The sequence below is a fragment of the Meles meles genome, chromosome 1, assembly GCF_922984935.1.
Source record: "Meles meles chromosome 1, mMelMel3.1 paternal haplotype, whole genome shotgun sequence".
Classification (NCBI taxonomy): domain Eukaryota; kingdom Metazoa; phylum Chordata; class Mammalia; order Carnivora; family Mustelidae; genus Meles; species Meles meles.
In genome coordinates this window covers 117,084,606-117,098,715 of record NC_060066.1, presented here as the reverse complement: position 1 = coordinate 117,098,715, position 14,110 = coordinate 117,084,606, and the positions used below count along the sequence as shown (strand labels likewise).

At 34.6% G+C, this 14,110-nt stretch overlaps 1 protein-coding gene and 1 pseudogene across 1 annotated transcript; one reads left to right on the top strand and one right to left on the bottom strand.

Moving 5' to 3' along the window:
- Nucleotides 1–1,393: 1,393 nt before the first annotated feature.
- Nucleotides 1,394–2,453, bottom strand: LOC123924954 (annotated as a pseudogene).
- A 9,071-nt stretch (nucleotides 2,454–11,524) lies between these two features.
- Nucleotides 11,525–12,355, top strand: TSHB (thyroid stimulating hormone subunit beta). Its single transcript, XM_045980352.1, has 2 exons — nucleotides 11,525–11,687; nucleotides 12,101–12,355. The coding sequence occupies exons 1-2, from the start codon at nucleotides 11,526–11,528 to the stop codon at nucleotides 12,353–12,355; spliced, it is 417 nt and encodes a 138-aa protein (XP_045836308.1). The 5' UTR covers nucleotide 11,525.
- The last annotated feature ends 1,755 nt before the right edge of the window (nucleotides 12,356–14,110 follow it).

Here is a 14,110-nt window from a genome sequence, read left to right as displayed (position 1 = left end):
TCTTTTCTGATTTGGATGTCTTTATTTTTTTCTCTTGACTAATTGCTGTGGCTAAGACTCAGTACTTTATTGACTTGACAATAATGTTTTCGATGTTTTATCTCTGATCTTAGAGGAAAGATTTTTAACTTTTTACCATTGAGCATGATGTTAGCTGTGGGTTTGTGATAAATGACCTTTATTATGTTGAAATGCATTCCTTCTATACCTAATTTGTTGAGAGTTTGTATCACGAAAAAATGTTGAATTTTGTCAAATTGCTTTTTCTGCTTCTATTGAGATAATTATGTGATTTTTAGCCTTCATCTTGTTAATAGATTAACACTGATTGATTTGTATATGTTAAACCATCCTTACATCCCAGGGATAAATCGCACTTGATCATGGTGTCTGATCCTTTCAATGTGCTCTTTAATTTGGTTTACTAACATTTCTTTGAGGATTTTTGCACCTTTGTTAATCAGGGTTGTTGACTTATCATTTTCTTGTCTTATGGTGTCCTTGTCTAGATTGGTATTAGGGTAGTGCTGGTTATGAGGAGAATTTGAGAAGGATTGATATTAATTCTTCTTTACATATTTGGTAGAATTCACCAGTGAAGCCATCTGGGCTTTTATCATTGGGAGATTTTCAATTACTGATTCCGTTTCCTTACTTGTTATTGGTCTGTTCAGATTTTCTATTACTGTATGATTCAGTCTTGGTAACTTGTATGTTTCCAGTAACTTATCCATTTCTTCCAGGTTATCTGATTTGTTGGTTTGTAATTGTTCATCCTGTCTCATGTGGTCTTTTGCATTTCCATTGTCAGTTATAATGTCTCCTCTTTCATTTGTAATTACTGTTTTGTTTATTTGTTTTTGTAATTACTGTTTGTGTCATCTCTCTTTTTTTCTTGGTGAGCCTAGTTAAGGCTTTGTCAATTTTATTTATGTTTTCAAAAACTCAACTCTCAAATTTCATTGATTTCTTTTTTTTTTTTAAGATATAATTTATTTATTTGACAGAGACACAGCCAGAGAGGGAACACAAGCAGGGGGATTGGGAGAGGGAGAAGCAGGTTCCAGTTGAGCAGGGAACCTGACTCCAGGGTGAATCCTAGGACCCTGAGATCATGACCTGAGCTAAAGGCACCCTCTTAACTACTGAGCCACCAGGTGCACCAGTTTCATTGATTTCTATTGTTTTTCTTTTTCTTTTTTTTTTTCTAGTCTCTATTTCATTTATTTCTGCTCTAAAATTTAGTATTTTCTTCCTTCTAGCTTTGGTCTTTGCTCTTCTTTTTTTAGTTCCTTGAGGTATAGTTGTAAGTTGTGTATTTAATATCTTTTCATTAATTTAGGCATTTATCACTGTAACTTTCCTCTTAGAACTACTTTTGCTGTATCCAGAGTTTTTTTTTTTTTGTAGAGATTATATAGTTTTATAATTTTCCCTGTTGCTTCTTAATCCACTGAAAATAATTTCATAATATAAGATTTTTAGGCATCTTCTCTGTTACTTTCTTTGGTTTCTACTTCTTTAGGCAACAATGGCTTGATTTTTAGTAACAAACCTTCCCTTGTTGAACTACAAAGGAAAGCTTGTACGTGAAAGGTCCCAAATTGGTCTGTGCTTACAAACTTCACTGATAACTGCTTGCAGATTTGCAGCTATCTAGTCACTTGGCATATCCAGTGTTGCTATTTTGGTCTCGAGAAAGTTCTCCCTTTCTTCATCTACCTTAATTTCATGTCTATTTTAAATAATTCAAGCATTTTGGGGATGTCACAGCCAATGGAATTTTGAGTTAGTTTTGGAAATCTTTTTTTCAGCTTTTCCCTTAATGGATTAAGCTTGGGCATTATTTCTGGAACAGCTACATAAAAGTCTGATTGAATTTCATCATCCAAAATCTTCTGAATCAGATTAATTCCTCCTATAAATGCAGCTCCATGTTCTTCTGCTATTTTAATCTCTGATGCATTCCCTATAAATATAGCAACTTTATTGATTTCTGAAACGAATGGGTATGGAAAACAAAGAACACTGGCAAATGGCTCCACTTTTTTCTTCTTCTCCAGTGCCATATCCAGTGTCAAATCAAGATAAACCCCCTTGCTTTGGATTAGTAAAGTCTGGAATTTGAAATTTCTAAAGTAACTGAATAGCTTTCTCCACCTCATATATCTGCCTTGGATATAAGCGCTTTAAGTAGACATCATTTTTAGGTTCACCTTCCATAAAGGAGTATGACTTTATTTTTTCAATCTCATTTTTTTCTCTTCTGATACTTTGTCTTTCACACCTTTTTTTGTTTTCTTTGCAGGCTTTGTAGCAGCAGCAAAATGTCTGCTGGGCCCCTGAACATATACAGAACAAGGATAAAGAGGTGTCTGATAAGCCATCTTGGAAATACTATGCTTTTGATGATATATCAGGACTCTACTGAGGCATCTTACAGTGGCCACCATGTTGACCATTCTGGATTGTGTTCTGTACCCAGTAAATTTTGATATGTTGTGTTTTCATTTTCATTTGTTTCAAGATTTTTTTTCACTTATTTGACCAATTGGCAGTTCAGGAGTATATGGTTTCATTTCCACTTGTTTGTGAATTTTCCAGTTTTTCTCCCATTATTGATTTCTAGTGGGCAGAAAAGATGTTTGTTATGATCTCAGTCTTCTTAAATTAGTTAACACTTGTTTTGTGACATAACATATGTTCTATCCTGGAGAATGTTCTGCACGTGGTTGAGAAGAATGTGTATTCTCCTGCTGTTGAATGGAATGTTGTGTATATATATATGTCTGTTAGGTCTGTTTTGTCCAGCTTATAGTTCAAGTCCATTATTTCTGTATTGATTTTCTGTCTGGATGATCTATCCATTTTTGAATGTGGGGTATTTAAGTTTCCTATTATCACTGTATTGCTATTTGTTTCATTTTGTTTTATTTATTAACATATATTATTTTTTTCAGGGATACAGGTCTGTGATTCCTCAGTCATACACAATTCACAGCACTCACCATAGCACATACCCTTCCCTATGTCTATCACCCTCCCACCCCACCTTTACTCCAGCAACACTCAGTTTTTTTCCTGAGATTAAGAATCTCTTATGGTTTTGCTTTGTTTCATTTTTCCCCTCCCTTTTCCTGTGATCCTCTGTCTTGTTTCTCAAATTCCTCATATCAATGAGATCATATGATAATCTTTCTTTGACTGGCTTATTTTGCTTAGCATAATACCCTCTGGTTCCATCCATGTTGTTGCAAATGGCAAGATTTCATTTTTGGATGGCTGCATAATATTCCATGGTATGTTTATATGTGTGTGTATATATGTGTGTATATATATGTATGTATATATGTGTATATATATGTATATGTATATACATATAAAATATTTCATTTTTGCCCTTGCTTCCCTTGCCTATGGCGATGTTTCTAGGAAGAAGTTGCTGTGGCTAAGGCTAAAGAGGTTGCTGCCTGTGTTCTCCTCAAGGATTTTGATGCCTTCAAGTATTACTGTTTGTTTTTGTCTTCAGATCTGTTCTTTATTGTTTAATGTATTTAGGTACTCTGATGCTGGATGCATATATATTTACAATTGTTATATCCTTTTTTTATTTCTTAAGAGTTTTTTTTTAAATTTTTTAATTTATTTATTTTTTCAGTATAATGGTATTCATTGTTATATCCTTTTGATTGACCCCCTTATCATCACATAATGACCTTCTTTGTGTTTCTTATTATAATTTTGACTTAAAGTTTACTTTTTCTGACACAAGTATAGCTACTCCTGCTCTCTTTTGGTTTTCATTTGCATGGACTGTCTTTTTCCATCCCTTCATTTTTAGCCTATGAATGTCCTTAAAGCTTAAGTGAGTCTCTTATGGGCAGCATATCATTGGTCTTTTTCTTCTTCTTCTTTTTTTTTTTTCCATTCAGCTACTCTATGTCTTTTAATTGGAGAATGTAAACCATTTAGATTTACAGTGATTATTGATAGATAAGCACTTACTATCTCCACTATGTTAATTGTTTTCTCATTAGGTCTTTTTCTGTCCCCCCTTTTTTCTCTTGTCATCTTTGTTTGTGAATTGGTGATTTTTTATAGTGGTATGCTTTGGTTCTTTTCTTTTTATTATTTGTATATCTATTACTGGTTTTTGTGATTACCATGACACTTATATAAAACATCCAATGTTTGTAATTGTCTTTTTGAGCTGACAACTTTAATTCATTTGCATAAAAAGTTCTGCATATTTACTTGCCTCCCTCATTTTATGTTTTGGTGCCCCAATTTATATATTGTGTATCCATTAACAAAATTTTTTTCAGCAGTTCTCTTCTAACTTACCTACTAGAGTTCAATATGATTTACAGATTCTTCAATTCCAGAACTCTTATTCGGTTATTTTTTATTATTTCTGTGTCTTTGTTAACCTTCTTGTTTTTTCATGAGTTCATTGAATTGCCTACATTCCCTTGAATCTTACTGAGTCTCCTTAAAATAATTATTTTGGATTGTTTTTCAGGTAACTCCCAAATTTCTATTTCTTTGGGATTAGTTACTGGAAAATTTTGTATTCCTTTAGTAGGGTCATGTTTTGATTTTTTTTTTTTTTTTTTTTGGTCTACTAATTCTGTTATCTATACCATTTCTGGGTCAATTTCAATTAATTAATTTCCTTTTCATTATGAATTGTGTTTTCTTGCTACTTTGCCTGACTACTAACTTTTAAATAAATGCCACATATTGGAGGTTATACCTTCTTTGGTTCCAAATATTGTTGCATTCCTATAAATATTCTTCAGCTTTGTTCACTGACGGTTATATTACTTGCAAACAGTTGATCCTTTTAGTTCTTGTTTTTAAGCTTTTTGGGGAAGCATTTAGTTTAGGGCTAATTTTCACCTAATTGATGCAAAACCCTTCTGAGGATACTACCTGATTTCCCATGAATTAGGAGATTTTTCACTGTTGCTGGTAGGTATAAGCACTGTGCCTATCCCTGTGTGAATCCCAGGACTGTTCTCTTTAATCCTTTTAGATATTTCTTTTCCTAGCCTCATCTGATTTTCTCACATGCATGAGTTTTTCATTTTCAACTGAATACTGAAGAGATCCTCTGCAGATCTCCAGAATTCTGTGTGTAGTTCTCTCCTCTCCAAAATTCCTCTTTGTGAACTCTTAAGACCTTGGATTCCATGGACTCCCAAGTCCATCTCCTCATTTTGGGGATAGTTCTATCCTCAGCCATGCATAGTACATCTCCCTGTACCACCTGCCAGAAACTTTCTTCAGACAGTAAGGTGTAGTTCTTTTGTTTGTTTCCTGTCTCTCTGGAATCACTTTTGTTGTTGTTGTTGCCTAATGTCCACTGTAGGTAAAGCATTGTTTCATATATTTTGTCCTATTTACAGTTATCTTAGGTGAGAGAATAAATCTGGGCCAGAAGCAAAAGTTCAGTCTGCCTGGATTGTTTTAAGAGTATGAGAGTAATACATGATATTCCCTTTGAAAAGAAAATAATTACCTAAATATATGATATATTTTAATAGTTTTTAAAGTAAAAAGCCAAGTTTTTATCAGTTCTGTTATATGTATATATATTTCTGAGGGGTGTGTATGTAAACGTGCTAGTAACTGAGTTCCTGAATCAATAATAATAATAACAACAGAGGTACTACTTCTACTAGAAACAAACATCTAATGTTCCCAGTTATTGTACTCCTTTTTTTAAATTAACATATAATGTATTATTTGTTTCGGGGGTACAGGTCTGTGATTCATCAGTCTTACACAATTTACAGCACTCACCATAGCACATACTCTCCCCAGTGTCCATCACCCCATCCCTTCCACCTCCCTCCCCTCCAGCAACCCTCATTTTGTTTCCTGTATACTCCTGTCTTAACATGCTTGGAATCACATGAAGCAGGTTAAGTTTGGTATCTTTATATCCACTTTTCCTATTTTCAGAGTTTTTCTCTTACTACAAGGTAACTTACATTTCTGAGATTTGGAGACCTCTGGAATGAGTATTCCTGGTTACATATACCAGATTCTGCCTTGATCTCTCCATGTCACCTCCAGGGAGACTCATCTATACCATGGTTCATTTTTTTTCATTAACTTTTGATAAAGACTAGGATAAATGAAAATCAATTGGGTTGTCAATAATCAAGAATAGTACTTTTGATTTATTGAGTATCTTCCATGTGGCAGAGGTTCTATTATTTTCTCTAATTCTTTTAAAACCACTAACCATGAGGAAGGCCTTGGGGAATCAAGAGAGGGCTTTCCAGAAGGTCTGCTTTCTCAGTTAACTAATGAAGGATGAGTAGGAATTAGGTGATATGAGGCATGGAGTGGGGCATCAGGCAGATGTTCTAGACAGAGAGAATGGCATACGAAAGGACTTGGAGGCAAGAAAGAAAGTGACGAATTTGAGGAATTCCACCTCATTTGGCTAGAGAACTTAAAAAGTGGAGGACGGTGGCGAAGATAGGGGGAAAGGTAACAGATAAAATCAGAGAGGTAAGATAGATTCCAAGGGATTTGTAAATGATACTAAGGAGTTTGTACTTTTTTCTGAGGGCAGTGGAAAATTCTCATTGAACTTTTGTCATATTACATTAGACAGAGAGGAAAATGGATTAAAAGAAGTAAAATTGAGTTATAGCTGTGGAGATGGAGAAAAGTGTTATGTTGTTTTCAAAAATTCAGTAATTATTCATGTACTCTTTCAGCCATTTATGTATTAAACATATATAATGATTGTTACATACTAGGCTTTCTGACTAAATAGTTACTAAACAAATAAGTGTTGAATTATTAAATTAGCTATCACTTATTAAACACTTATTATATGCAGATGCCATGTTAAGTGTTTTACATAAACACTGATACTACCTTTAATAGGTGACAAAACTGAAATAAAGTTCAAATATGCTAATGTCAGAGTAGATGGCAGAGCCAGGATTTGATTTCAGATCTGTTTGACATCTTGTCAGATTTGGTCATTTACTTAAATGACTGTTCTTTCACACATGTAAATTGTATTTATTATTTTTTTCAAATCCAAAGATAAAACAATAAAATATTGTTTTGAAAATAATAAAATATTAATGATTTCTTTTTTGTTTTAATTAGCAACACATATGTTATTTTCCCGGGTTTCCATTGAAAATTGCCTTTGTTTTATAGATAAGCAATAATTTTATATATCTGTAAATGAGCATTTAGGCAAAATTTGGGACATTCAAGCCTGAAATAAGTTCTTTATTCCCAAGACTTACTAGATGATGTTGAGTTTTTTTTTTCTCCTTCTGTGTATATCCTTTGTTAATATTTATTAAGGATGTATTTAAAAGGGTAATTTTATTTTGAAATAGGAGAGAGGAAAATTCATGCTGCAATAATGTCAGAGTTTCCACAGGAGTATGTTGTGAAATTGTTTGTTTAAACACATTTTATTTGGGGTTCAGTATGAATTTTCAATAGATGTTTTTTCAGATAAGAAAGCAGTAATTCAAACTCAATTATATAAACAAGGAGATCAGAGAGGATTTATCCTGAAGGGTATAAAATGAACCAAGAGCTTTTAGTATGGGTCATTATACGATCAGCTCCCCAATGCAAAGTAAGGTAGGTGTCTACACTGAAAAGGCTTTGTGAAATGAAACGTTCTTATTATTTTTTTCATTTTCACCATTTTAGTTGATATTCAAAAATGGCAAATGATAAGTGGTAATTTGCTTCTATAGAATCTAAGAACTCCAATTATTTCTCCAAAATTGTTCAGTGGTGAGTAAAGGTAGGTGAACTATATAAGGATAAGAGAAATTTCATTGACTCAAAATAAGAGGAGCAACTGGTCAGTTCCCTAACGAAGGCTAATTGATGTACCTGGCTTTCTCTATATTTTGATTTCAACATTTTTATCAATTAAATTATCTGTATATTAAAACCTGTCAATTACTAGTTCTATAATCTATATAATTCTATAATCTTTGATGATTATATACTTCTGTGAAAACATAGTAAATTCACTTTGGATAGTGTCTAATGTATGTTCCCTGCCTTATAGTACATTTTGGTTTCCAGAAAAATATATTGTTTTAGTTTAGAAGCTCCTAGATTGCTCATAGGGTGGACAATTGATTCTTTTCATAGCATAGTAAGGAATTTGGTGAGAAAGATTGGCAAAGAAAATTAGAAGAATAAAGAGCAATGTGTTTATTAAGAATGAAGGTAGTAAGAGCAAAAAAAGGGAGGAAAGGAGGGTAAGATGGGGTAAGTGGCAAAGGAAAGAAGATATAATAAAGAAAAATGTTGAAAGTGTAGACAAATGGTCATGCCACTAAAAAAGGAATCTCTCATTATTCAGGGCCTGAAATCATATCATATTAGGGCCTCTGTATTTAGGTTCTAAAGAAATCATTTATCATGATTTTAAAAGAGGCAATTAAGTTGCAGAGATTGGAGTCCAGGTGACAATAAAGGAGAAATTATGGCTGATAATATAGGGAAGTATTAACTAATACTGATTTATATAGTGTTATATCATTACTAGGCTTTCTTCCATACCATTCCAAGAGCTTCACATATATCGCTTTATTCTTTTTATGAGTTTAGGAAGGAGCATATGCAAAAATGAAGGCAAAAGATATTAAGTTGCTCAGTTACACATAATTATAATGAAATCTAGAAGCAGAATTCTAGATCACTGAGTCTTTTTTATTTTATTTTATTTTATTTTTTCAGTGTTCCAAGATTCGTATTGCATGGAGCACACCCAGTGCTCCATGCAATACGTGCCCTCCTTAACACCCACCACCAGCCTCACCCTCCTCTCTCCCCCTTCCTTCCAAAACCCTCAATTTGTTTCTCAGAGTCCACAGACTGTCGTGCTTTGTCTCCCCCTCTGATTTCCCCTGATTGACTTTTCCTTTCGTTCTCCTAATGCCCTCCATGTTATTCCTTATGCTCCACAAGTAAGCCTGACCTCTGACTCTTATAGAATAGGGACCTAACATTAATTTATCACATAGAATCACAATCTGTTTGTCTGAAAAAACCCTCTCAACCATCTTCTGGTTCTAAGCCTTCCTTTTATAACCAACTGAGCCACCCAGGCGCCCAAGCCTTCCTTTATAGATGAGGAAATTAAGGCTCAGAAGGATTCTGTAGGTAAAGTTTTATTATTTGCAATAAAGGGGAAAGAATCACTCTTACTTTTTTTATATTCACAAAATTATATATCAACATTGCTAGTAATTCAGCACTTCTAGTTTTTCCTTTCGTAAATTTACAAAGAGGAACTTTGAAAAAATGTAGTATCCATAATGAATATGACAACAATGGGTAAAAGTTCTAAAACAGTGTTTTATCCTGTAACTAAAAATAGGAGGAGAAACCTGAAGGGAGGGGAATCAGAGGGGGAGATGAACCACGAGAGACTATGGACTCCAGGAAACAATTTGAGGGTTTCAGAAAGAAGGGGTGTCAGGGGGATGGGGCAAGCCAAGTGATGGATATTAAGGAGGGCACGTGTAATGAGCACTGGGTGTTATACGCAAATAATGAATGATTGAACACTGCATCAAAACTAATTATGTACTACTTACTGTATGGTGACTAACATAACACAGTAAGAAAAATAGGGTTGGGTCTACTTGTCTCTCTGTGTTTTCCAGATGAGAAAATAAGGCCCAGACAAATTAAAATTTTTTTGGTCAATTTCTAATAGCTTCATGAGAGATCTTGAAATAGAATTCTATTCCTTAACTCGAGGACTCTACACTAGATCACCACACATCTATTTTATGTAGAACTACAGAGCTAAAATATGTGAGTTAATTATTTTTATGCAAAAACCCAGTAGTTGGCTGGCTAGAGAGGCAAGAACCATATGATCATGATGGCTGAGTATTTTCTGTCATTGTTAGAGGATTCTCTAGGTCTATGGCTCTAAAATAATGAAATCAATTCTGTACCATAGAGGGACTTCACATTTGTGAAGCACTTGAGAAAGCCAGACTCCATGAGCAAAGGGATTCTTCTATTTTTCTCTTTAATTGAAATACAAAAAATTCTGAAGAGTACTTCAATATGCAACATTTTATCTAACCAGGAAAACTTTTTAAAGTATTACTTCACTTCCTTGTTTATACAGATGAAATTTTTGATAATTTTGTGTCTCAGAGTCATAATTTTATTCTTTCAGAGCACTTAGAACAATATTTTTCTTATTAGTGCTCATACTTACCTCCTCTGCTTAGATTGTCAGCCCTTGATGTGAAGGACCATAGCTTATCCATTTTATATTTCTTTTTGCCTGGTTCAAATGCTCAGTATATATTTATTTAATTTATCTACCATTAGTTATAATATTACCCAGCTCATTATAATAATCAATTGATATTGAACAAACTATTCATTACACAGGTTCTCTATTGAGATACATATTCTCATCTGTCTGACGCACAATGGACCCTCTGTTGTCATCCATGCAGCCAAAACTTACTCTACTTTTCCTGGCTAACCCACAGTGGGTATGTCCTTGATAGTATTTCTCTGTGTCAACCTATATTTTTTGCTTTTATAGTTCTTTTTAAGATAATACATTCCATTCCATACATTTTCTTAGTAAAATAATTTTTATTTGTCCAACTCCACTTCTTTCAACCATCAAAGAATATCTTCAGCGTTGTAAAAAGGGGAGTTTCTAGATTTCTGGGTTAGCCCTTTATCTAAATCACCAGTGGTGATTTTAGTTGACCTATTCTGAATGTTCTCCAGCTTTGTCTTGTCTTCCTTTATAGACATTGGATAGAATTAAATGCAAGATGATTTGTGCTGAGATGGTAATGAAGTTGGATTATACTTTTTCTTGGTTTCTTTAGGCTTTCTGATTATAACTAGCTTGTTGGCCTTTTAAGTTAAGGAACTAAAGTTTTTAGAAAACTACAGTTCTGAGAAAGACCCTACTGAAGTCTCACTTTTAGCTGACTTCTTATAGTTAGAGGCAGGTATTTGGAATTTTTCCACTGAGTGAATTGTTTTACACTTAGTTGACATTCTGTGTCTCTGTCACTGTTCTGTTGAGATGTTTCAGGCTTTCCTTTTCACTGCCCAGTGTTGCTAAGTGGCACTTGCAAGTAGGACCTTCACTATGCAAGTTCCTATGTTATGAGGTATGTGGCTCATAGTCACATCTAAATGCATAAAGAAAGGTTACTAAGAGTATTAACTATGCAAAAGCACCCAACATAGGGCATAGAACGAAGTAGGCATTCAATAGCTACAAATATTTATACACACACACACACACACACACACACACACACACATTTTCGCTCAGTGGTGGGTATTAAGGAGGGGACATATTGCATGGAGCACTGGGTGTGCTGCATAAACAATGAATGCTGGAACACTGAAAAAAATAAAATGAAATGAAAAAAAAAAGTCCCTTTTGAATGTCCTAAAGGATATATGTAATAGATTCTTTAATTTTTTTTCTTTGATTTAGCATGACTGCTATCTACCTGATGTCCATGCTTTTTGGCCTTGCATGTGGGCAAGTAATGTCTTTTTGTTTTCCAACTGAGTATACGATGCATGTTGAAAGGAAAGAGTGTGCTTATTGCCTAACCATCAACACTACCATCTGTGCTGGATATTGTATGACACGGGTATGTAGTTCATCTCACTTCTTTTGGCTGTAAATTAGATAAACCTAGACTCAGTCCATTTCTATCCAGAAAGGAAATGAGATAAATAACAACCTTATTTCCTAAATATAATGGGTATTGGCTCCTTAGAGGTAGAGCCCCCAGGTTATAATATTATATGGATCTACTTAACACAATTGGTATGGATTTTACTCCCAGAATTTATTTAAACCTTATATTGATCTCATGATCAAGGATAAAAGGAAGGTGTGTGTGTGTGTGTGTGTGTGTGTTTGTGATAAAGGATTCAGTGTGAATATGTTGAATTGGTACTGGGGAATGGGACTAAGGAATCCTCCCCCAATCTTATTTGTGTGAAAGGAATATAAGTGTATTAACATTATACTCCCTTTTCTGTTCTGTTCTTTCCTCAGGATATCAATGGCAAACTCTTTCTTCCCAAATATGCTCTGTCCCAGGATGTTTGTACATATAGAGACTTCATGTACAAGACTGTAGAAATACCAGGATGCCCACACCATGTCACTCCCTATTTCTCCTACCCTGTAGCTGTAAGCTGTAAGTGTGGCAAGTGTAATACTGACTACAGTGACTGTATACATGAGGCCATCAAGACAAACTATTGTACCAAACCTCAGAAGTCCTATGTGGTGGGATTTTCTGTCTAACTTCTATAGTGATGTAACTTGCAATTAGGTTAAGTGTGTTCACCTGGAATAAAATTAATAAAATGTCAATATATTTCACAACACATTGTGTACATTTTGAGTGCGATTTCACCCAAACCCATACCCACACATGCATCAGAGAGCCTATGGGCTTTAGAAGAAAAGGTGAGTGAAAGAGCCTTATGAACTCATTGAGGGATAGTTTCCACATGAAAGGGCACAGTGCAGGTAAAATGGCAAAGAGGGATATGAAATACTAATGAAAAGCAGCCTTGAACTGGCTTTCTTTAACAGAAGGCCATGACATGAGGTTTGTCTTGACATAGAAAATGGATGTAGGGAGGCTGCAGAGTTATAAGTGTAATGTGATCAGAAACTGAAGCAACACAGAGCATCAGTGTACTGGAGACATTTGCTTCCACAAGCTAGAAGCAGGACTGGAGAGGACATGGAGGGTAAAAAATATGTGAAATCTGCAACATAGCACTTTATTCTAGTTATTCACATGCACAGGATAGATCGTAACCAAAACTCAGCAGACAGTATATTCTATTCTAAAAACCGTTCTCTTTAATTTAATTACTCTGATGGGCCAACTGACTTATGAAAGTTATACCCCAAAAGCCTAGAAAAGAGGCCATGATCATTTTACATGTGGAAGTCTAAATCCTTTGTATTCTTTCAAGTAATAGGAGACACTTCTTAGTATTTATACCAAAAGCAACTTGTGCTGCTTTGGCTTTTGATGTCCTGAAAAATTAGTATGATTATGAAAGATTTTAGGGATGGGAGAGAGTGCTAAGGGATTAAATAGTATAGAATCATCCTAAATTCTAATTTAAACCTTCGTCAATATTGAAACACTATTTTCCAGCAAATGCACTTGGTAAGTGGCTGTTTATTTTTTTTCTTCCTTCCTTAGGTACTCTTTCATAGTTTCAACAGATGCGTGAAGTGAGACAGACCTAGTGCCCTGCAGACTTGACCTCAAAAAGATGATTTATCCTATACTTGCTCATTTCTCTCTGTCTAAACTGCTACCATTAGGTAAAAATCAATTATCAGCTGGGATGGTTGGCTTTGCTGTATCCCACTGTCACTGGCTGCATTCAGAGGGGCATCTTGTAAATGCCTACATGCATTCAGTAGATGGTGTGTGTAGCTTTCTCTCTCTCTCTCTGTGTGTGTGTGTGTGTGTGTGTGTGTGTGTGTGTGTGTGTGTACAGATGGTAGTGTCAATGGATTAGTGCCAAGCTCATGTTCTGCCAATGAGGAGGGAGTAGTTATACATTTATATACCAAGTCAGGGGTCCACATTATGCTTACCTTAATATTTGAGGTTGACATCTGCATAGTCTTCAAATATTAATTTGGAAGTTTGGGTTCTCGTATCACTTGATAACATGAACACTTAAAGCTGCAGGATTATAACATTCCCTCTAAAAACTGTGTATCAAACATAGATCTTTGACTAATGAGTAAAATGTCTGATGTTCAAACCTAACTGGCACTAATCACATATGACTTTCATGGAACCTGAAATTGACAAACCATGTTGGGGCATGAGAGCTCCCCCTCTGAACAAGATTTCCTTTTATTAATTTTCACATTTTGATCAAGATCTTTCTTTGAAAACATCACTGATCAAAAGTCAAGTTCTTTCTATTTTATGGTTTTGTCTCTTGGTACCAGGAAAGACTTTTCCTGGTTGTCATGTCCTATGTTGGAGGGAATGTGCATAGCAGTTAGAAAACA

Coding starts and splice junctions, on each gene's coding strand:
- TSHB (XM_045980352.1), top strand. CDS start 11,526: ATGACTGCTATCTACCTGATGTCCATGCTTTTTGGCCTTGCATGTGGG. Junction 11,688..12,100: donor CTGGATATTGTATGACACGG/GTATGTAGTTCA, acceptor TTCTTTCCTCAG/GATATCAATGGCAAACTCTT.